Source organism: Balaenoptera borealis (genome assembly GCF_965194805.1).
Source record: "Balaenoptera borealis genome assembly, chromosome: 9".
NCBI lineage: Eukaryota > Metazoa > Chordata > Mammalia > Artiodactyla > Balaenopteridae > Balaenoptera > Balaenoptera borealis.
This window is the reverse complement of record NC_138873.1, coordinates 31,052,199-31,077,556: the sequence shown is the minus strand read 5'-3', so window position 1 is coordinate 31,077,556 and position 25,358 is coordinate 31,052,199. Positions and strand designations below refer to the sequence as shown.

The 25,358-nt window shown below is 37.0% G+C and overlaps 1 protein-coding gene across 16 annotated transcripts in view; it reads left to right on the top strand.

The window, feature by feature from the left end:
• LOC309635344 (uncharacterized protein) overlaps nt 1-25,358 on the top strand; it is a 334,869-nt gene that overhangs the window by 71,586 nt on the left and 237,925 nt on the right. For 15 of the 16 annotated variants that reach the window (XR_014248773.1, XR_014248774.1, XR_014248775.1 and 12 more), the window contains exon 4: nt 12,986-13,040. Coding sequence is in view for 7 of the 16 variants with exons in the window: in XM_082406396.1 (XP_082262522.1) it covers nt 12,986-13,040 (55 nt within the window). In the remaining 9 variants the exon portion in view is untranslated. Of the gene's footprint in view, nt 1-12,985; nt 13,041-13,366; nt 13,437-25,358 lie in introns of those variants that run through there. The other variant, XR_014248781.1, reaches the window with a different exon arrangement.

Below are 25,358 nucleotides of genomic sequence, written 5' to 3'. Positions count from 1 at the left end.
CTATTTATGCCTTTTGTTATTCTCTTTGAAGTTAGCCTAGAACTTACAACATTCGTCATTAACTTAATAGAGCTATGACATTACCACACTGTGGAAAATGTAAGGAACCTAAAATAGTTTAATTCTACTCATCATTTTTCTGCTTATCTGATTTTCCCTTTTTTCAGGAGTCTTAGATCCTCAAATTCTATTTTTCTTGATAGCTCTGAACTCCAATGCTTGTCTCATCAGCTCTATTAGAATGGGAAAATCTTTTTATCACAACTTTCTGCTTGACCTCGGATCCCTGCACCAAGTATTGGCTGATTTGTGACACCTTCAAGCTGTTTTCAGATACATTTTATCAATCTTATCTAGATTATCTTGGTACAAGTACTGGTCTGATGCAAAGTACTCCATCATGGTCAGAAGTAGATGTTTCTGTACACTTTTATCAAGTCTGGTTGTTAGCTACCTTTTTATTATTTGCTAGTTTGCTGGCCAAAAAGTTATCATACTGTATCCATCAGTTATATGGCAGCCATCATCTTGGTTCACTGTGACTACTTGACATCTGTACTTTCTACCATGTGGGAAAATGTATTTTGTAGTAAAGATGAAATCAGTATGCAGAGAAATGCAGTGAAAAGGCATGGAAAGAGAGAGTGGGCTATGCTTCATTTCTTGATTCCAGTTATTCAGTAATCCCAGCTGCATCTACTTTTCCTATGGATTTTTTATTATGGTAAAATATATATAACATAAAATTTACCCTTTTAACCATTTTTAAATGTATAGCTCAGTGGCATTCAATATATTCACATTGTTGTGCAACCATCACCACTATCCATCTCTAGAAATTTGTTTCATCTTCCCAAACTGAAACTCCCTCCCCCTTGAACAATAATTCCTATTCCCTCATCCCCCCAGCCCCTGGTAACCATCATTCTACTTTCTGTCTGTATCGATATGACTATTCTAGGTATCTTATGTAAATGGAATCATATAGTATTTGTCTTTCTGTGACTGGCTTATTTCACTTGGCATAATGTCTTCAAGGTTTATCTATGCTGTACATGTGTCAGGATTTACTTCCTTTTTAAGGCTGACTAATATTCCGTTATATGAACATACCACATTTTGTGTATCCATTTATCTGCTGATGGACACTTGGATTGCTTCCACCTTTTGGTTATTGTAAGTAATACTGCTAGGATTATGTGTGTATATGGATTGTTTTTTGCATTTTTTAATTTGTTTTTTGCATTTTTTAATTTGCTTTCTTGATGTATTTTTTGTGTTGTTTAAACAAATTAGACTTAGCATGCTACTTGTAACCAAGAAGGTCCCAACTAATATGCATGGATCTGTTTTCAGACTCTCTATAATATTCCTTTGATCTACCAGCCTTTCCCTGAATCAATACCAAACTGTCTTAATTATTTTAATTTATAGTACATTTTTGAGGCTTGGTAAACAAGCTTTCCCTCATTACTCTTCTACAAAAATGTGTTGGCTGCATTTTCAGTGTTTTTTTCCCCAGATGATCAATTGTCAAGTTCTAAAAAGAAGACAAATGGAATTTTGTTTGGTATTGCACTGCATTTTAACTTGATTTGTGGAGAATTAACATTAAACCTTTAAAAACATTATCTGTGTAACATATTTTTTTGTAAAAGAGCCAAATAATACTAATATTGGCCCCCTTTTCTAAATATCCCAGTCCTTTTCCAGTTTGATGTTGTCTTGTAGAAACTCTGTTTCTTCCTCTATTTACAGGATACTTTATGACCCCCAAATATGTGGTGTTTGTCTCACACAAAGCAATTCTGTGATACTAATTGGGTGTACCACAATTCAGTTAAATTCTGACACTAATCAGAGTTAGCACAGATCCCATAGGTTAATGGATGGGTCCCACGACTACCTACCCTACTTCAGACTTTAGTCACAAGTCCAGGTTTTCACCAGTGCTTCTGACTGACCAGCTATAAATTGGGATTCCCAGGACCCCCTCCTTGGATTTAATAATTTGCTAGAATGGCTCACAGAACTCAGAGAAACATTTACTTATGTTTACTGGTTTATTAAAAAGGATATGGTAAAGGATACAGATGAATGGCCAGATGAAGAGGTACATGGGGTGAAGTCCAGAAGAGTCCCAAGCATAGTCTTTTCTGTCCCTGTGGAGTTGGGGTGCGCCACCCACCCAGCACGTGGATGTGTTCACCCTCCTGGAAGTTCTCTGAACCCTGTACTTTGGGGATTTTTATGGAGGCTTCATCATCTAGGCATGATTGATCATTAACTCAAACTTAGCACTCTTCCCTTCTGGAGGATGGGCGGGGGGGCGGGCGGGGGAGGCTGAAAGTACCAAACTTCTAATCATGGTTTGGTTTTTCTGGTGACCAGCGCCCATCCTGAAGCTATCCAGGAGCACACCAAGAGTTGCCTTGTTAGAAAAAGAGTCTCCTATCACCCAGGAAGTTCCGAGGGATTTGAGAGCTCTATGTCAGGAACCAGAGGCAGAGACCAATATATATATTTTCTATTGTTTCAGAGAGCCTTCTTTATACTACTCATCTAATTTGTTTGTTTTTTTTTTTTAATTTTCTTTTAAAAAAACTTGAATGATACACGGCATGTATTTTTCTTCAATGTCTCTATTTTGAGATCTGTCCATGCCCATACAGAAATATCCTCTTCATTCCTTTTATTTGCCACCGGGAGTTCCATTGTATAGGTGTACTTTATTTATCTGATGGTTAACCTGTTGATGGACCTTTAGGTTATCGCTATTTTTCAATATTACAAGAAAATTGTCCTGAAACTTTGAGACATATTTTTGTTCACATTTTTTTAAGAAGGAAGCTACCAAAAAGCAGATTGATGGGTTTAAGGATATGCACATTTGAATTTTCAAACTATTATCACATTATCCTTGAGGAAGTCAATCCCATTTTATACTCCTAAGGCAATAATAGACATAGCTCTACCTCCTTATACAGTCAAGAGGCTTATCATTAAAACTTCTGCCCATTCAGAGAAAAAGAAAAATAATCTGATAGTTGTTTTTACTTTAATTTTAATGGTTACGGTATGGTTGAACAGCTTTACTTATTCATTTGGTAATTCGCATTTCTATGTCAGTAAAAAGTCAGTTTATAAACTTTGCCTGTTTTTCTGTTTTTGTCGTTGTTTTAATTGTTCGTTTTGTCTCATTGATTTGGTCCAGTTGATTTTCACTATACATTTTGAGTATTAATATTTTATCTTTAATATATATAATTAAAGTATTTTTCCTCATGCTGTCCATTGTCTTTTTTTAAATTTAATTTTATTTTTTTAACATCTTTATTAGAGTATAATTTCTATACAATGTTGTGTTAGTTTCTGCTGTATAACAAAGTGAATCAGTTATATGCATACATATATCCCCATATCTCCTCCCTCTTATGTCCCCCTCCCACCCTCCCTATCCCACCCCTCTAGGGGGTCACAAAGCACTGAGATGATCTCCCTGTGCTATGCAGATGCTTCCCACTAGCTGTCTATTTTACATTTGGTAGTGTATATATGTCCATGCCACTCTCTCACTTCGTCCCAGTTTACCCTTCCTCCTCCCTGTGTCCTCAAGTCCATTCTCTACATCTGTGGTCTTTGTCTTTATTCCTGTCCCACCCCTAGGTTTTTCAGAACCAATTGTTATTTTGTTTTTGTTTTTGATTCCATGTATATGTGTTAGCAAACAGTATTTGTTTTTCTCTTTCTGACTTACTTCACTCTGTATGACAGATTCTATGTCCATCCACCTCAATACAAATAACTCAGTTTCATTTCTTTTTATGGCTGAGTAATATTCCATTGTATATATGTGCCCCATCTTCTTTATCCATTCATCGGTCGATGGACACTTAGGTTGCTTCCATGTCCTGGCTATTGGAAATAGAGCTGCAATGAACGTTGCGGTACATGACACTTTTTGAATTATGGTTTTCTCAGGGTGTATGCCCAGTAGTGGGATTGCTCGTTCTTATGGTAGTTCTATTTTTAGTTTTTTAAGGAACCTCTATACTGTTCTCCATAGTGGCTGTATCAATTTACATTCCTACCAACAGTGCAAGAGGGCTCCATTTTCTCCACACCCTCTCAGGCATTTATTGTTTGTAGATTTTTTGATGATGGTCATTCTGACTGGTGTGAGGTGACAACTCATTGTAGTTTTTTTTTTATTTTAACATCTTTATTGGAATATAATTACTTTACAATGGTGTGTTAGCTTCTGCTTCATAACAAGTGAATCAGCTATACATATACATGTCCCCATATCTCCTCCCTCTTGCGTCTCCCTCCCACCCTCCCTATCCCACCCTTCTAGGTGGTCACAAAGCACCAAGCTGATCTCCCTGTGCTATGTGGCTTCTTCCCACTAGCTATCTATTTTACATTTGGTAGTATATATATGTCCATGCCGCTCTCTCACTTCGTCCCAGCTTACCCTTCCCCCTCCACGTGTCCTCAAGTCCATTCTTTACGTCTGCATCTTTATTCTTGTCCTGTGCCTAGGTTCTTCAGAACCATTTTTTTTTATAGATTCCATATATATGTTTTAGCATACAGTATTTGTTTTTCTCTTTCTGACTTACTTCACTCTTTATGACAGACTCTAGACCCATCCACCTCACTACAAATAACTCAATTTCATTTCTTTTTATGGCTGAGTAATATTCCATTGTATATATGTGCCACACCTTCTTTATCCATTCATCGGTCGATGGACACTTAGGTTGCTTCCATGTCCTGGCTATTGTAAATAGAGCTGCAGTGAACATTGTGGTACATGATTCTTTTTGAATTATGGTTTTCTGAGGGTATATGCCCAGTAGTGGGATTGCTGGGTTGTTGGTAGTTCTATTTTTAGTTTTTTAAGGAACCTCCATATTGTTCTCCATAGTCGCTGTATCAATTTACATTCCCCCCAACAGGGCAAGAGGGTTCCCTTTTCTCCAAACCCTCTCCAGCATTTATAGTTTGTAGATTTTTTGTTGATGGCCATTCTGACTAGTGTGAAGTGATACCTTATTGTAGTTTTGATTTGCATTTCTCTAATGATTAGTGACTTTGAACACCCTTTCATGTGTTTCTTGGCAATCTGTATATATTCTTTGGAGAATCTATTTAGGTCTTCTGCCCATTTTTGGATTGGGTTGTTTGTTTTTTTGATATTGAGCTGCATGAGCTACTTGTATATTTTGAAGATTAATCCTTTGTCAGTTGCTTTGTTTGCAAATATTTTCTCCCATTCTGAGGGTTGTCTTTCATCTTGTTTATGGTTTCATTTACTGTGCAAAAGCTTTTAAGTTTCATTAGGTCCCATTTGCTTATTTTTGTTTTTATTTCAATTTCTCTAGGAGATGGGTCCAAAAGGATCTTGCTGTGATTTATGCCACACAGTGTTCTGCCTATATTTTCCTCTAAGAGTTTTATACTACATGGCCTTACATTTAGGTCTTTAATCCATTTTGAGTTTATTTTTGTGTATGGTGTTATGGAGTGTTCTTATTTCATTCTGTTACATGTAGCTATTCAGTTTTCCCAGCACCACTTATTGAAGAGGCTGTCTTTTCTCCATTGTATATTCTTGCCTCCTTTATCAAAGATAAGGTGACCATATGTGCATGGGTTTATCTCTGGGCTTTCTATCCTGTTCCACTGATCTATATTTCTATTTTTATGCCAGTACCATACTGTCTTGATTACTGTAGCTTTGTAGTATAGTCAGAAGTCAGGAAGCCTGATTCCTCCAGCTTTGTTTTTCTTTCCCAAGATTGCTTTGGTTCTTTGGGGTCTTTTGTGTTTCCATACAAATTGTGCAATTTTTTGTTCTAGTTCTGTGAAAAATGCCATTGGTGGTTTGATAGGGATTGCATTGAATCTGTAGATTGCTTTGGGTAGTATAGTCATTTTCACAATGTTGATTCTTCCAATCCAAGAATATGGTATATCTCTCCATCTGTTTGTATTGTCTTTAATTTCTTTCATCAGAGTCTTATAGTTTTCTGCATACAGGTCTAATGTCTCCTTAGGTAGGTTTATTCCTAAGTAGTTTATTCTTTTTATTTCAGTGGTAAATGGGAGTGTTTCCTTAAGTTCTCTTTCAGATTTTTCATCATTAGTGTATAGGAATGCAAGAGATTTCTGTGCATTGATTTTGTATCCTGCTACTTTACCAAATTCATTGATTAGCTCTAGTAGTTTTCTGGTAGCATCTTTAGGACTCTCTATGTATAGTATCATGTTATCTGCAAACAGTGACAGTTTTACTTCTTTTCTGATCTGGATCCCTTTTATTTCTTTTTCTTCTCTGATTGCTGTGGCTAAAACTTCCAAAACTATGTTGAATAATAGTGGTGAGAGTGGGCAACCTTGTCTTGTTCCTGATCTTAGTGGAAATGGTTTCAGTTTTTCACCATTGAGAATGATGTTGGCTGTGTGTTTGTCATATATGGCCTTTATTATGTTGAGGTAAGTTCCCTCTATGCCTACTTTCTGCAGGGTTTTTATCATAAATGGGTGTTGAATTTGTCAAAAGCTGTTTCTGCATCTGTTGAAATGATCATATGGATTTTATCCTTCAATTTGTTAATATGGTGTATCGCATTGATTGATTTGCGTATATTGAAGAATCCTTGCATTCCTGGGATAAACCCCACTTGGTCATGGTATATCATGTGCTTTTTTTTTTTTATTAATTTATTTATTTAGTTTTGGCTGTGTTGGATCTTCGTTTCTGTGCGAGGGCTTTCTCTAGTTGCGGCAAGTGGGGGCCACTCTTCATCGCAGTGCGCGGGCCTCTCTTGTTGCGAAGCACAGGCTCCAGACACGCAGGCTCAGTAGTTGTGGCTCACGGGCCTAGTTGCTCTGCGGCGTATCATGTGCTTTTAATGTGCTGTTGGATTCTGTTTGCTAGTATTTTGTTGAGGATTTTTGCATCTATGTTCATCAGTGGTATTGGCCTGTAGTTTTCTTTTCTTGTAACATCTTTGTTTGGTTTTGGTATCAGGGTGATGGTGACCTTGTAGAATGAGTTTGGGAGTGTTCCTCCCTCTGCTATATTTTGGAAGAGTTTGAGAAGGATAGGTGTTAGCTCTTCTCTAAATGTTTCATAGAATTCGCCTGTGAAGCCATCTGGTCCTGGGCTTTTGTTTGTTGGAAGAATTTTAATTACCGTTTCAATTTCAGTGCTTGTGATTGGTTTGTTTATATTTTCTATTTCTTCCTGGTTCAGTCTTGGAATGTTTTGCTTTTCTAAGAATATTTCCATTTCTTCCAGGTTGTCCATTTTATTGGCATATAGTTGCTTGTAGTAATCTCTCACGATTCTTTGTATTTCTGCAGTGTCAGTTGTTATTTCTCCTTTTTCATTTCTAATTCTGTTGATTTGAGTCTTCTCCCTTTTTTTCTTGATGAGTGTGGCCAATGGTTTATCAATTTTGTTTACCTTCTCAAAGAATCAGCCTCCAGTTTTATTGATCTTTGCTGTTGTTTCCTTCATTTCTTTTTCATTTATCTGACCTCATCTGATCTTTATGATTTCTTTCCTTCTGCTAACTGTGGGGTTTTTTGATTCTTCTTTCTCTAATTGCTTTAGGTGTAATATTAGATTTTTTATTTGAGATATTTCTTGTTTCTTGAAGTAGGATTGTATTGCTATATACTTCCCTCTTAGAACTGCTTTTGCTGAATCCCATTGGTTTTGGGTCATCATGTTTTCATTGTCATTTGTTTATAGGTGTTCTTTGATTTCCTCAGTGAGCTCTTAGTTATTTAGTAGCATATTGTTTAGCCTCCATGTGTTTGTATTTTTTACAGATTTTTTCCTGTAATTGATGTCTAGTCTCATAGCGTTTTTGTGAGAAAAGGTATGTGATACAAAATTTCAACTTTTAAATTTACCAAGGCTTGACTTGTGACCCAAGAGATGATCTATCCTGGAGAATGTTCCATGAGCACTTTTGAGAAGAAAGTGTATTCTGTTGTTTTTGGATGGAATGTCCTATAAATATCAGTTAGGTCCATCATGTTTAATGTGTCATTTAAAGCTTGTGTTTCCTTATTTATTTTCATTTTGGATGATCTGTCCATTTGTGAAAGTGGGGTGTTAAAGTCCCCTACTATTATTGTGTTACTGTCAATTTCCCCTTTTATGGCTGTTAGCATTTGGCTTATGTTGAGGTGTTCCTATGTTGGGTGCATAAATATTTACAATTGTTATATGTTCTTCTTGGATTGATCCCTTGATCATATGTAGTGTCCTTCTTTGTCTCTTGTAATAGTCTTTATTTTAAAGTCTATTTTGTCTGATATGAGAAGTGCTACTCCACCTTTCATTTGATTTCCATTTGCATGGAAGATCTTTTTCCATCCCCTCACTTTCAGTCTGTATGTGTCCCTAGGTCTGAAGTGGGTCTCTTGTAGACAGCATATATATAGGTCTTGTTTTTGTATCTATTCAGCCAGTCTGTGTCTTTTGGTTGGAGCATTTAATCCATTTACATTTAAGGTAATTATCGATATGTATGTTCCTATTGCCATTTTCTTAATTGTTTTGGGTTTGTTTTTGTAGGTCTTTTCCTTCTCTTGTGTTTCCTGCCCAGAGAAGTTCCTTTAGCATTTGTTTTAAAGCTGGTTTGGTGGTGCTGAATTCTCTTAACTTTTGCTTGTCTGTAATGATTTTAATTTCTCCATCGAATCTGAATGAGATCCATGCTGGGTAGAGTAATCTTGGTTGTAGGTTTTTCCCTTTCATCACTTTAAATATGTCCTGCCACTCCCTTCTGGCTTGCAGTTTCTGCTGAAAGATCAGCTGTTAACCTTATGGGGATTCCGTTGTATCTTATTTGTTGCTTTTCCCTTGCTGTTTTTAGTATTTTTTTCTTTGTATCGAATTTTTGATAGTTTGCTTAATATGTGTCGGCATGTTTCTCCTTGGATTTATCCTGTGTGGGACTCTCTGCGCTTCCTGGACTTGATTGACTATTTCTTTTCCCATGTTAGGGAAGTTTTCAACTATAATCTCTTCAAATATTTTCTCAGACCCTTTCTTTTTCTCTTCTTCTTCTGGGACCCCTATAATTTGAATATTGGTGGGTTTAACGTTGCCCCAGAGGTCTCTGAGACTATCCTCAATTCTTTTCATTATTCTGCTGTGTGGTATTTATTTCCACTATTTTATCTTCCAGGTCACTTATCCATTCTTATGCCTCAGTTATTCTGTTATTGATTCCTTCTAGAGAATTTTTTATTTTATTTATTGTGTTGTTCATCATTGTTTGTTTGCTCTTTAGTTCTAGGTCCTTGTCAAACGTTTCGGTTTTTTTTTTTTTTTTTTTTGCAATTGACAAGGAAATTTAGTTATTTCTGAGATATACATTTTAAAGTAATAACTAGAATTATGACTTATAACATTATACCAGAACATATAAGATTTTTAGAAATTTCATGTAATGTCTGAAACATTTATATTAACATATTTCCATACAAATAACCCAATGAAAGTTTAGTATTAGTTTTTTTGTTTGTTTTTTTATACTGCAGGTTCTTATTAGTCATCACTTTTATACACATCAGTGTATACATGTCAATCCCAATCGCCCAATTGTTTGTTTGCTCTTTAGTTCTTCTAGGTCCTTGTCAAACGTTTCTTGTATTTTCTCCATTCTATTTCCAAGATATTGGAATAGTAAAGATTTTCATCTTTACTATCATTACTCTGAATTCTTTTTCAGGTAGACTACCTATTTCCTCTCCATTTATTTGGTCGGGTCAGTTTTTACCTTGCTCCTTCATCTGCTACATATTTCTCTGTCTTCCCATTTTGCTTAACTTACTGTGTTTTGGGGTTTCCTTTTCGCAGGCTGCAGGTTCATAGTTCCCATTGTTTTTGGTGTCTGCCCCCAGTGGGTAAGGTTGGTTCAGTGGGTTGTGTAGGCTTCCTGGTAGAGGGGACTGGTGCCTGTGTTCTGGTGGATGAGGCTGGATATTGTCTTTCTGGTGGGCAGGACCGAGTCCGGTGGTGTGTTTTGGTGTGTCTGTGACCTTATTATTTTAGGCAGCTTCTCTGCTAATGGGTGGGGTTGTGTTCCTGTCTTGCTAGTTGTTTGGCATAGGGTGTCCAGCACTGGAACTTGCTGGCCTCTGGGTGGAGCTGGGTCTTATCATTGAGATGGAGATCTCTGGCAGAGCTCTTAGCGATTGATAGTACATGGGGCTGGGAGGTCTCTGGTTGTCCAGTGTCCTGAACTCAGCTCTCCCACCTCAGGAGCTCAGGCCTGATACCAGGCTGGAGCACCAAGACCTCTCATCACCCTCTTGGGCATCAGCACAAGGCAGGAATCAGCTGCATTCTTTATTTATCCCTCCGATTTTTCCAGAACCTTTTCTTCAAGGAGAAATCTCTGGGTTCTGCAGGAACAGTGAGTTGTGACCATCAGGTAAATCTGAGACTAAACCAAGTTCAGCCAAAGTGGTGATACTTATTTCCCTTGTAGGAGTCCACACGGTATTAAGAGGCACTGTGGGAAGACTATATTAGTAGCTACCATATCTTGGGTCCTGTGGATTACCTTGGGAGCCAACAATCGTGCTTCCAGTATTTAGGCAACTGCTTTGAAAATCTATGTCCAGATGCAAACAAAGATGCGGTTATGCACAGCAGCTCTACTCATAATGGCTAAAATCTTGAAGAAGTCAGAATGTCCTTCAATAGAGGAACGCATAAGCAAATTGGCATACATCCATGTCAAGCCGAGTAAAATATGCCACCCCGAAATATCTGTCCATTGTCTTTTAATATTGTATATGATATCTTTTGCCATACAGAAGTTTTATGGTTGCTACAGTAAAGTCAGTCTTTTTCTTTATTGCTTTTTAATATACATCTTAAGTAAGAGGGCTTCCCTACTCTAAGATTATATATATATATATATTTCCTTCATTTTCTCCTATTAATTTTACACATTTTATTTTACATAAAGTTCTTTGACCTCCAAAATTTATTTTTGTACATGTGTTAAAACTGCTATATTTTACTACCTTTTCCCCTATTTGTATTACTATGTCTGTGAGTTGTCTGACCATATTTTTCACTCATTTTTCTGTTTGGCTGATAAAGACTATATTCTGCCCCGAAAATTTGTTGGAATAGCTACTTCTATCCTTTCCATATTCAACTGAAATGTCCTCTTTATCATATACCACATTATATTTTAGCCATGGCTCTATTTGTATGTATTCTGTTCTGACCTACTTGACTACTTCTGTGCTAATATAACACTTTTTTATTTACTGTGAGTTTTAAAAATAATGTTTTTTCTTAAAAAGCTATCTCCACTTTTCTTATGTATTTTATTTTTAAATGAAGTTTAGAATCAACTTGTCAAGTATCATCTACAATCTTACTGGGAATTCATTGCATTTATAGATTAATTTGGAGCCAATTTATATTTTTTTAATAATGAGACCTTTTATCCAGGAACAAGGTATCCCCATTTATTTAGGTCTCTTTGTGTGTGATTCATTAATGTTTTATATAGCTCTTTTTTTTCATATAAGTTTTACCCCATTTATGCTAAGCCTATTTCTAGTCATTTAAATTATTTTTGCTAGTGTGAATGAAAATTTTCCAGTTATTCCAGTAACCAGTTATTTTTAGTATGAAAAGAAAAACTGTTAACTGTTAAAAATATTTATCTTATGCTGAGTAAAAATATTTATCTTATGCTGAGTGAAATAAGTCACAGAAAGACAAATACTGTATGATATCACTTATATGTGGAATCTAAAAAATACAAGCTAGTTCAACAGCAGAAAAGAAGCAGACTCACAGATATAGAGAGGAAACTAGCGGTTACCAGTTGGGGGTGGGCGAGAGGGTCAATACAGGGGTGGGGAGGTGAGAGGTACAAACTGTTGGGTGAAAGATAGTCTCGAGGATGTATTGTACAATGTGGGGAATATAGCCAATATTTTGTAATAACTTTAAATGGAAAGTAGGCTTTAAAAATTGTATTAAAAAATTAAAGACTATAAAAAATTTATCTCAAACATGAGTAGCTTACTGAAATGAATTTTTTATTTGATTCTCATAAATTTTCTTGATGTATAATCATAATGTCTGCAAAAGTAACTTGTCTCTTTGCAATGTGTATACTTCTTTTATTGCCATCTTTTTGCATTAGCCAGAATCTCCTGAGTAGTGTTGAATAGCCATGTTGATAACATATATCTATGTCTTTTCCTGTCTTTAATGGGAATGCCTTTAATGTTTCATCCTTAACATGGTGTTTTTTGCTAGTAGCTGATGAAGAATTTTTGTACTACAGCCGTGGTATATGTGAGCATATCAAAGTTTAGAGTAAAGAATTGAGCACAATATGTTGGAAAGACCTCAGCTCTTAGAATAACCAGCTTGGAATTCTGGCTTCATCACTTACTGGCAATATGATACTGAGAATGATACTTTACTGTCTGAATCTGTTTCTACATCTAAAATAGGAAGATAACGATACACATAAGGATAGCTCTGTTATGAGCAATTAAAGAGATATGTCAACAAGCTCCCAAAATGCTTGATATAGGTTGGACTCAATAAATCTAGATTCCCATCCGGATCCCAGAGGACTTGGGCAACAGAGAAAGCCAAGTAAAAAGCAGGACACCATTTATTGTATTCATTCTATCCTCCCACTCTTTGTTGAGAGCACATGACTTACTAACATAATGTATTGCACATTTAATTTCGCTAAAATGGAATCTCTAAGGCTGGCTCCACACTGTAACTAAATCAATTATACAACAAATGAGTGAGCCTATTAAGTGTGAATTTTTAAAAATTTACAAATATATCAGAAACACAAATATCTTTCAGAGTTGTATAAAGTTGATTAACTCTGTATATCTACAAATAGAAAAAAAATCTCATTACAGTAAACCTTTTTATTTTAAGGTCCAAATGGCTTCATCAAGATTTGAGAAGTCATCCAGGAGTGTTTGAATCCAAGGTAAGGGTCACTTTATTATGAAGGTTTATTAGTGTTGTTAGGGACAAGTTACTGCTAAATTAATCAATATAATTAAAAAAGAAACAAATGAGCCTATTATGAGGTACTTTATACATGTTCGAATTTTGATAACTTAGAAGGACTGAGGCCAGTCCCCACATGGACAAAAGTTTATTTCTTCTACTGAGCTCTAGTCACAGCTAATAATCATAATGGTTTGAATGGCCCTACACAGTTTTTCAAATTTGGGCAAGTCCCATCCTGTCATTTGTAATTTGAGTGGCAAATATCTACACACATACCTATTATTTGTTTTTTTTTTTCAGCATCAGATGGAGTTTTATTTTTTCTTCTTCCACTTTTATGGAGATATCATTAAAATACAGCACTCTATAAGTTTAAGGTATACAGCATAATGATTTGACTTACGTACCTCATGAAATGATTGTAACAATAAATTTAGTGAACACCAATCATCTCATAGAAATATAAAAGAAGAAGAAAAATATCTTTTTCCTTGTGATGAGAACTCAGAATTTACTCTCTTCACAACTTTCATATATAACATACAGCAGTGTTGATTATATTAATCATGTTGTACACTCTATTAGTTGTTAGTTACAACATTCAATGATACTGTGATTTTGTGGCTTTTAGAGAAATGCTCATTTCATGTAAGTCTCAGTTTCCAAATATAAAACTTGGAATATGTGAAACATGTTTTAATCTACCCAGGTAGGTGGGTGAATCCCTTTAGAGCATAGACCACGCTTTCTGTGACTTGTACCCCCATAAAATTCAGCAGAGAATTCAGAACACAATATGTGCTTCCATAAATATTTTAATGGCAGTTAATGAAAACAATATGTGAATGGTTTAGGGAGTTTGGCAAACTTTATAATGTATAATTTTGAAGTTTGTTTTTCCAAAGAGATTTTATGTTATTTGTTGATAGAGATATAAATTACTCGTGTCTGTAATAGCAACAAACGCTAGTTGAGTGAGTGGTTTGTGAAAAACAACTATTTGATTGCTATCAAAACAAAGTTTATTGAGTGAACTGCAATTAAAAATAAAATAGGGTAAAGTATAAAGAAGCATAAACTTAAAAATAAATAGTTCCCTTACAAGAAGATAGATTAGCTAATAAACTCAGGGGAATCTTGTTAGAAAATTGTTATGTAAGTGAGTAACGTCTATAATGGTTGATAGTCCAGCTTAAAAATTTTAGGAGGCAGAGGTAATGCCCTTCATGTACCTTAACGTTCAAAAAGCTTGATGACCTTCTCTTTGAGCGGCGGGGCCATTCCCTTTTGTTCTCCAAATGCACAATCATACATCCTGAATCAGAACCACTGAGATTAATGACTGTGTCGGTGTTGAAAGCTTGAGGCCAGCAATTGCTGTTAATATACTGAAAGCCAAGTATATTTTAAAAGAGTGTGGTGGGTCCTTGAAGTGTGGACGCTGAGAATATTTGAAGGCCAGTGAGCAAAATCTCCAAAGGAGAAAGAAATGGCTTTATTTTTCACATAACCTATCAAAGGTGAGTTTTGCTGCCTTCAAGCAAATCAAAATGATTATAGGTGACTTATTGCTGCAAAGATGTTTTGTGTGTATGTGTGTGTGTGTGTATGTGTAAGTGTACACACATCAGCAAGACTTTTCTCTTTCCAAGAGGAAAGCTATTTCTATATTCCCTTAATGTGAGACTTCTGATTTCCTCAATTTTCAGTCCAACTGGGAAGTTTCTCTTTTTCCATGTGTCCCCAGACACAGGAGAAAGCTTAAGGAGAGTGACACAGGGAGGGGCCCGTGGCCTGGCTTCCCCCCCTTCACTGCCTGCCTTCTGGGGCCTGGCGTGGTGTACGGCTGCTGTTTACACCTGCTGAAGTGCTTTCAGTGTTTGCGTTGGCGCTGCCACCTTACGTGCTAGAGCCCCAAGCCATTCATGAGGTCTGTCCCAGAGCTTTGAAAACTGCGAGCTGGCGCTGGGGCGAGAGAATGTCTCTCTCATTTTTTGGGTGAACTCCATGTTTTTTCCAAGAGGTTAGATCACTGTGGCAGCCCAGGCTTGTAGACAGAATGTAACAGTTACTGTTGGAGACACTCTGAACTTTTAAGGGCACAAGGCAGAGGGGGAAGGGAGAGAGGAAAAAGCTCAAGGTCAACTTAACAGCTTAAAAGTGAACACTTTTATATCTGGTAAACAAAGATTTTTATGGAACTGGAAAACTTTATCGCCAAGGAAGGAAAAAATATATATATCACTTCTTGTTATGGCAAGAGGTTATGTAGTTCCAGAGTTCCCAATTCCATCCCAAGTCTTGTTTGAGACCAGACCAGATTAATCAGTGGTCATGGCAGGGGTGTTAGGAGTGATGTAATTTTTGCAGAAATTTACCTGGCTCTCTCCCTGGTTCTTTCATTGGCCCTAATGATTTTTAGAAGATGTGTCTTCTTCAAAAGTGGCTAAATTAGGAAAACTCTGACACCTGCTTGTCCCCTGCCCACCATTCTTGGCTTTTCCTTCCCTGTGCCCATTATTTGTAGTATTAGAAATATCCCAACTGTTTTTTGGCTAAGATTTCTCTCCCCTCATCTCTTTCCATGGGAAGTCTTGGTTCATGGGAGAAATTTTATTTTGATTATATAAGCTTGGGTGTGACTAGAATTATTTATTTTCCTTCTGTTTGTGTGTGTGTGTGAATGAGTATGATATAGATGTATAAAAGACATCATATATGAGAAACTAGTAAATTATTAAAGTGTTTTACACCAAAGTATAACAGCATCCAAATAAAAAAGTAGACACATGGAAGAATTGAAGTTTAAGGCTGAGTATGACTGAATTCCAAGGTTCATAGCAACTTTGTTTACAGGAAAACATAAGAGAGCCCTTGTTACACCCTCTTCCCCACCTCTGACCCCCAGTGAAGTACAAGGTCTGTGTTCTTATAAATATGTTAAGAATTTCATCTGTAATGTTTGTCTATGAAGAACATAAAAATGCTTTGAATGGAGTAAATGCCAATCTTCTTTCACCAACCCAAGGGAAAAAAATTCCTACTCTTGGTTTCCACCTAGAGAAATGCTAGTGAGAAATGAATAAGCTCTCCTAGACTCTTCAAGGTAGTATATTTATTCTTGGGTCAAACTCAGTGGTCTTCCGTTTTACAGTTCTACCCCCTTCTTCATATTTCATTCCCTAACCTGACTCATGCTGTTTGTCTGATAAGGCTGAAGGATGTATACACCGAACATTTAATTTGACCTTGTCTGGAAGCAATACCATTAGAGTCTTATATTAATTTTAATGTGATATGGCTGTTCCAACATATGGGATGACTTTGTTTGTCATTCAAGAGATTTATTGTTGTAATGTGTATTCCCTGGTCCTTTCATGAAAAAATGTTTATACCTGTGGGCATATCCAGATGGCAGTGAATGACTTGCATTCATGAGTACAGCATTCAGCAATTCATGGTTGCCATGGTTCAAAGGCATGCCCTCTGTACTCTACTGCCTTGTAAAGAAATAGCCTCTAAGGTAACAGACTAGCACCCTTGAGGCCAGAGTTCCCTAGTGTTTTAGACTTGATGGAGAGGTGGAGGGGGAGAGAAGAGCCAGAGGGACAACATGAAATAATACCTAGGAAAGCAGTTTTTTGTTATTGTTCTGGCAATTTTAAAAGGGGAAAGAGTTGAGGGAAGAGGAGGGGGCTCAGAATTGTCCACTTTGGGTCTCAGTAGAGATTTAATTTGGATCTGCCCTGTGCGTTGTGAGCGTGATGCCCCTTTCATAGGTTAATTTCAGGGACTTAGGCAGCTAATGGTCCAAGGCATGACCGAAGGGACAGGCTCTAGGCTGTCACAGGCTATGATTGTCAGGTGGTAAATAGGCAGGCGCTCTGATTCTCTGGGAATTTGTGGCATTTTTAGGATTGACGTTTTTTCTGTACTGTATCCCCTTAATGCTATCATTGCAATGGTAAAATGTAACCTGAACAAGTGTTCTCCAGGAGATATTGCTGGCCTGGACTTAACAGTCTTGATGGGAAGGATTTTTTCATTCGATCACCTTCAAGTGCAGAAAATTATCAGGTGACAGCTTCTAGTTCTTACAGCCAGTGGTAGTGTAGATGTGAACCTGGTAGGTAATACTAGGATGTTATATCCTTTATAGAATTTGACCCATAGTTACAGCTTAAATACATGATATATTGCGGGAGGCGGGGGGTTTCCATCGAATTAGAGAGGTTCTCACATTAAAAGAAGACAATGGTTTCTAATAATTGAGTTTGCATTTTGGTGTTATTGGAGAAAAAGAGCGGTCCTTAAACATCACAAAAGGAGCCTGGATTATAGAAACATAATAGCTTGCTTTGGCTAGGTCTCATCTTGTCAATATTGTTCAGGTGTTACTGAAATGGCATTGGGGGTGGGAGGAGCAGGGACTGGCATATACGTTACTTTTGAAACCCAAACAGACCATAATGAATGTATCTGGTTGGACTGGCATAATGTCAAATCCATTCTTAACACCAAATAGTAAGTGAATTACGACACGCTAACAAAAAGTCAGTTTGGGTTAGAAGAACTTCCATTTGTTCGAGTTCTTTCCCTTTGGTTTACTATCAAACCAAGAAGTATATTTAACAGGATATTTAACAGGGAAGGACACAGTGAATAGACTGTGTCTTTAATGCTCCCTGATGTGACATAAGAGAGGGTCAATGGAGGGGTGAGTGCAGCCTTGACAGCAACCCACTAGGTCACGAGGGCAATGAAACTGCCCCTTTTTCATTAACCCCTTTGAATGGGGTTAATGCAGACTCCTACCTTTTGTACCAGCAGGCTGGGAGAGGGACCCATTCACACTCACAGAATCTACTGCCATATAAAGGATTCCTTGCTGTACACCAGTTAACATACTACAGTGGTCTCCTCACCGTATCACCTAGTTACAGAGGCCTGGGCCTGGCCCACCACAGCAAGATCATACAGTATTAACCACAAGAGGCCCTGGAAGCCATCAGTCACTTCTGATGTTGAAATGTTATCCATTCCCTGAAAACTTGTATTAGGTAGAGGGAGGGTGAACTGAAGAAAGCCTTCATGAGGCCTCAAAACAGGGAAGGCTATAGAGATATCCTCTTAAGAGCCTGATTACTAAACCCTGTATAAAAACAGAATAATAGGACTCAAAGGGACTTCATAAGATTCACTTGTTTAAGAGTCTGCCTTTAAGCAGGTGACTAAGTTATCCAGGAAAGAGAATTAGTTATTCCTGTCTCAATATTTTCAGAGGGAAACACTACACAAAATCCCCTGAAAGTTAATTCCATGTTTTGGCCCTCCAAAGACATATTGTGTGAAATTAAAATCCTAGCTGTAAAAGTCAAGCTTCTTTCTTACCGTTCATTAGCTGTGCATAAACACTCTATCATTCTACTCAATACAAATTGGATATATTCCTAAAATTTCCTGTCAAATGAATTTATAGGAGTCACCAATTTGTGTACAGATTCCAGTTTATAAGGATGTTTGGAAATTTGCCGGCTATGTAGAAATGTTTTATTTTTTATTTTTTAAGATTTATTTATTTATTTAATTTATTTTTGGCTGCGTCAGGTCTTAGTTGCAGTATGCGGGATCTTTAATGAAGCACGCGAGATCTTTCGTTGTGGCGCACAGGCTCTTCGCTGTGGTGCGCGGGCTTCTCTCTAGTTGTGGCGTGCGGGTTTTCTCTCTCTAGTTGTGGCGCGCGGGTTCCAGAGTACGTGGGCTCTGTCGTTTGCGGCACGAGGCCTCTAGTTGAGGCGTGCGAGTTCAGTAGTGGTGGTGCGTGGGCTTAGTTGCCCCGCGGCATGCGGGATCTTAGTTCCCTGACCAGGAATCGAACCTGTGTCCCCTGCATTGCAAGGCGGATTCTCTACCACTGGACCACCAGGGAAGTCCCTGTAGAAATGTTTTAGATAATGATAATAGTATTTGTTGTATGCTTGCCATGTGCCAGATACAGTTCTAAGTGCTCAGTGTGTATTAATTCAGTTGTTCCTCTTTAATAACCATATTAGGTAGGCACCATCTTTTACAGATTATTAAAATTGAGGCACAAGAAAATGAAATAACTTTTCTAAGGATCACACTGATAGCAAATAGAAGAGTCAAGAATTAAACCTATCCTGACTTGAGAGCATAATACAACCAAGTGGTGATGATTCTGCCACTTAGTAAAGGCTGAGTTTTTTTTATTAAGTCTTCAGCCTCCCCCAGAAGGGCCTTTAAATATATTAAGCTCCTGAAATGGAGCATTCTTTTAATAGAATTGCAAAATCTGTCACTATGTTTAAGACAGTGTGTGTGTGTGTGTGTGTGTGTGTGTGTGTGTGTGTGTAAATGTTCTCCGATTTCCTCAGCCCCATTCAGTTTTTTTGTTTTTGTTTTTCTTTTACTTAGAATAAGGCATAACATAAAGGGTATGGTAAAGCTTCTTCCATAACCTCCTAGATCTTAAAGGGGAGACAAAGTTGCATATTGATAACACTTTAGGTTCATAAAGGATTAGAATGGAAAAGTAGACTTGATGGTGCCAGGCTTTTCATTTCAGGGGCAGAGCAGGCTGAGAAAGGACTGGCCTGGGGCATAGCGTGGTAGACCAGATGGCGGTGCTGGAGAAAAGGCAGCATGATGAGCAGGGAAGTGTCAAGAAATTATTCATCTGAGCTCACATTTTTCCCCTCTTTCCATTCCTTCATTTCATGCCATCATTAGACTTGTCCCATATAATCCACTTTGGAGAGAAAGATGAGGAAAAGATAAAATCTAGAGATGTTAGGACACTTCCCTTAGCCAAGGGAGAATTTGGGCAAGAGAAGTTTGGGATGGGGAGAAAAGCATTGGAGACTATTTTAGTAGGGGAAGGAGACTGACTATATGTAGCTGGAAGGTTTGTTTTTTTTTTTCTCTCTCTCTCTTTTTGTAATCATCTCTTGTAGCTTCCAGGGAGGTGATATTTGGAAATGAGTCCAAACCCAGCTTAAAAAAATGAGTGGCCTCTCTTTTCTCAGCATTGGGAGATTTATTGATTGCCTCTTCTGATTTTGGTCTATAACAGCACCACTAGCATTGAGTGGTTTCTGAGTATGTCCAGGAGCCAGGCTAGCTTTGAATTCCAAAAGAGAATGAGGCCAGAGTGTGCTGAAGAGAAAAATAAGTAGGCTTTCTTCAATGGGACCTGAGGGACATCTTCTGTAATTCTATAAATCAACATTAGAATTATGACTCGAAAGCAGAAAGACTGCAGTGGAAAAACATGTGAGATATATTCTACATTGACTACCTCAACTTCCTTCATTGACTCGGGATGACATTAAGGACACAAAGAGAATAATGATTAATTTTTTTAAATGAGAAATTTAAACTCTTTGTCTGCAGCTATAGGAACTTTTTCAGGATCTCAGATATGAGGCTTCATTTGTTTTGTAGTTGGGTTCAAATTTAATGGCTTAGCAGATTGTCATTTTTACATTTATTGTATTGTAATCATTGATTTACATACATTTTTGTGCATGACAGTGAACACATTGATTTTAAGACACATTCTGATTTCAAGACATTGAAATGTAACTTAGAATCAAGGAAGTATGGTTTTATATGAAAGGCAATATTAATATTTCATCATTTTAGCTCACTACTTTTCACTATTGAAATTCTGGTTAGATCTGTCAAAAATAAATTTAAATTTACTTAGTTTTCATATTTTGGTGGAAGCTTCTTACATGATGTGATAAATAAAATTTGGATGCCATAATAAAATAATCCTGGGAAAGCCTCAACTTTGTCTTCTAGAAAATATTTTCACTCACTGAATTCCAATTAAAATTATGTGTTTGTAACTTATGTAATTTCATCTTAGCCATGAGGAAATATTTTTACAGGATGCAGTGTGATGGAGTAGAAAGCAGCCTGAATTGGGAAGCAAGTAATTGGGGTTTTAGTGTGTGCTCTGCTATATGTGTGATATTCAGGCAAGTCAGGTTGAAATCCCTTGGGTCTTTTCAAGGCTACAGGAGCCTCAGATTTACCATTAACCACATTATATTTATTTCACTCGTTTCCATTTAATTAATAAAACTGACTAGAGAGAACCGTTTCAAATTACTTATATTTATTATAGGATTATTCAATATAAAAAGAATTACCTATTAACCCATTTACTTTATGAAGGCTAAAACTTCCTTTTAGGTAAGGGTTAAAGGCAATGATATCTATCTAGGTAAATACCTGCAATGATCCTTTAGTGGCCTCGTATGTGGGGATGCTCTTGGTCTCTTTTCTGTTACTGCCTGGGCCACGCAGGGGGACTGGATCCTGGAAGAAGACTCCTTTCAAAGTGCAGTCCAGAACCTTGGGCTGGAGCCTTGACCTTCCAGCTATAGGAATGTGGAGGGATATCATACTCCCCTGCAGTGACAGCAGTGTCCTCACTGACTACAAAAGCTCCAGCTTGGTTTTCATAGCCTGTGAACCGGGAACTCCCTTTATCCTAAGGTTTCCTTAGAGATGTTGCAGTTCACAGCCTTGCCATGATTGACTACATGCAAATTACACTAGTATGTTGATCCTAGAGATGTCGGTGCAAGTCCTGGTCTGGCTGCCCTCACCCATATAGCTGGAGATGTAATAGATTAGAAAATTAGTTAATGCGTTTCAATTTTATGTTGATGCTAAGATATGATTGCACTTAGGCAGCCCTTCTATATAGCTGTTTCATTTAGAACTAGGACTCAAGTCATGATTCATACATTCAACAGTCATACAGTCAATAAAATGAAGGGGCTGGGCTTGGGTCTCTTTATGATCTAAGTAAATAAACGAATACAGTATCTCTAAATTCTCTCTCTGGTCCAAATAAATATCATGGAAAATATTCCTAAATCTACAATCCAAAAATCTGATTAGATAACAATGTATTCCTTACCTGAATGCAGGGTACCAGAAGATTCCCCTTAGTTCCAAATATAATTGCCTGGAAGTTTACTTTTAAATATTTTTATTAAGGTAAAAGAGAAAGAGGAGTACAGGGGCATAATGAAGTAGCATGAAAAATCAAACTATCTCCTCACAATTTTGTCTCTAACTGTGCTAATTATGAGCATCAGCATGAAGTGCAGTCTTAAAAAAAACCTCATCTTTTGAGTGTGACTTGATTTAGAGCAAATTTGAGAGAATTTTCCCCAAATGTATATAAAAATTACAAACCACATAAACACATAGAGAATGCTGGTTGCCATAGCTGACTTTTATCCTGATGATTCGAATGGGTCATTCCCAATCAGAAATGGCTGGAAGACCTAGGTACAATATAGCAATACAAAGAATCTGTAGTGCTATTTAAATACTAATGATTAACAATAGTAAAAACTGTTAGTATGGTTCTGCAAGTTCCCTTAATTAGTTTATATTATATACATTGGTCCAATTAAAAATGAAGATTAAAAAACTGGAAAAATGATCTTTTTCCTCTCTCACTACTCAGAAATTTTTTCTCATTTTCACTCTAAAAGCATTAACCTATAATCCTTTCAACTTCAATGCTTTTCTGTTCCACTTAAAAATAAAAGCGAAAGAACTACCAAATTTTGGCCAAGAGATTATTTATTTATTCATATCGGTTTAAAGCCTCCTTTAGAGGTCTGTGTGACCTGAGGGATATGAAAGTAGGATGCTTTTATAAAACACTATTCCACTTCTGGTCTTTTGTAAAAGTGAAGAGTGAAGAGACTTTTCCATTTTTATTGTTATTATTATTATATTTATAGAGAGACTTGTGTCCACTTTTTCAACGTTAATAGCAATCAATTACTACAACTGAACTAGCATTTATTGCCATTATTTCTAATTACTACTTGAAATAGATATAAGTAGATACTTTCATAGTAAAAAATAGGTTAATTTATGTTGATTATCAAAATTGTTTTGGGAACGCCTGAAAAAATTCAGCTATTTCTTTAGTTTCCAGGAAAATCCAAGTCTATGTCTCTTTCATCCCATCTGAGAGATTATCTGATTGGAAAATATTTCCCCCATTGCTAAGGTCATATCTGTTATGAGGCCAGTATTTTTATATGTATAATAAACACATTATATTTAATGTTTAGCATATTTCAAAAGTCCATAGCTTTGCTAGTGTTTCATCCCACAAGGAAGAGCTCCAGATAAACATGTGTGACCTATTGCACCCAAAATGAATTATGGAAGACTACAGTAAACCTGATTGTCTGAAGGAAATAAAGACTTCCAAATGGAGAAAAAAAATGGGAGCAACTAAGTTCCTGAGGTCCAACTTCTGTTCTGTAAAGTAGGTTCTAACGTCTAAGGAGCCATGTAACCTTCGGTTAAACATAAAACATCTGTCTAGTCTCTTGACAATTAAAATAATTTATTGTTGAGAAGCCCTTATGAAAACCTATTAGGAAGTCTGTTATGCTCATCAATAACATACCCTCAGAGGCTGTGTTTACACAATGATGAACAATGGAATGAAACAAAAAGGTTGCTTTCAAATAGCTAAAATACACGCTTTATTCCCCCTGGTTTTCTTTTCCTTTCATTCTTTCTTCCTTCCTTCCTTCCTTCCTTCCTCCCTCCCTCCCTTCCTTTTTTATATTTATTTATTTATTTGGCTGCACTGGGTTTTAGTTGCGGCATGCAGGATATTTTAGTTGAGGCATGCGGGATCTAGTTCCCTGACCAGGGATCGAACCCGGGTCCCCTGCACTGGGAGCAGAGTCTTAATCACTGGATCGCCAGGGAAGTCCCCCCTGGTTTTCATCATAATTTCTGTCATTTTATTATTTTATTGTGGTAAAATATGTATAATTATGCAATTTACCATTTTTACCATTTTTACCATTTTAAATGCATAGTTGAGTGGTATTCCTTACACTATTGTGCAACCATCACCATTATCCATGTCCAGAACTTTTTAAACCTAGTTTACTGAAACTCTATATCCACTGAGCAATAACTCCTCATTCCCTCCTCTTCCTAGCCCCTGGTAACCACTACTGTTCTACTTTCCGTCTCTATGCATTTGACTATTCTAGGTACCTCATGTAAGTGGAATCATACAACAGTTATCCTTTTATGTCTGGCTTATTTCACTTAGTTTAATATTTTCAAGGTTCATCCATGTTGTAACATGTATCAAAAGCCATAATAAAGTTCTCTAAACTCTGAAAAGTAAAGGATCTTTATAACAAGAAGGATCTTGTGGAAAAGGTGAACATTTGATTTGATCATGGAAATAGTTTGTGGGGTTTTTTTTAATCAGGGACTCTAAAGTTACGTTTCAAGAATGACGTTACACTCCCCTTCACACCAGTCAAAAAAGCATGGAAATTCACAAACTCACATCTAACACTATGCAAAATGTGTTCTGTGGTCTCTCTACTTCCTTGGCTTTTAGTTTATTTAATAGTCGTTGCCAGGATATACCCATTATCTTAGCAGCTTGCCCTCTCTATTTAAAAATGCTTTCAAAAATAGTATTTTTTTAAATTTAATTTAAACAAATAGGTATTTACTAGTATTAACCATGACCTCAGGGCTATGCTATGCTATATTGAGGCTACTTTTAGAGGGCAAAATATACATAAGATATGGTCCTTGCACTTGAAGGGATTAAAAATTTTCAGCAGAAATAACATGCATAGTCATGAAACTGTTAATAATAAAACATAATAGAAGAGAATTAAGAGGCAGTGTTGTAGTACTGATGGAAAATTGTCTGGAAGCCAGGACCTTGAGTCTGGTTTGGACCCTGCTCATACCTAGTTGTGAAATCTTGGGCAAGACACCACTGTGACCTTGTTGTCCTTACTGTAAAATGAGTATGTTAAGTTGAATCAGCATGAAGGGCTCTCCTGGCCTTTGAGTCAGAAGAGATCATATGAGTTTAAGAGGAGGACGGTTGTTCAAGTACTCAGCAAGGAAGCAGGATATAAACTGGGACTTGGAAGATGAATGGGCGCTGTTGCCATTTGGTGGGGGGTAAATGTTTCCTCCTATTTGATCATAAACTTCTCAAGGGCGGGCATGGTGCTTTGTTCAGTTTTGTATCATTCTAGCACCTTGTGCAGTACTAGTGAGTTTCCAAAACCCCTGAAACACTTTTCCAGAGGCAGGGTTAACTGTCAGTCCCAAGCTCATCCAAGGCATTCTGTACCCACCCCCTATCACCCTTGCCACCAGGTATAACTTTTTATTTATCTGTTTGTCTCTTTGAAAAGCAGGGATTATGTCTTTGATC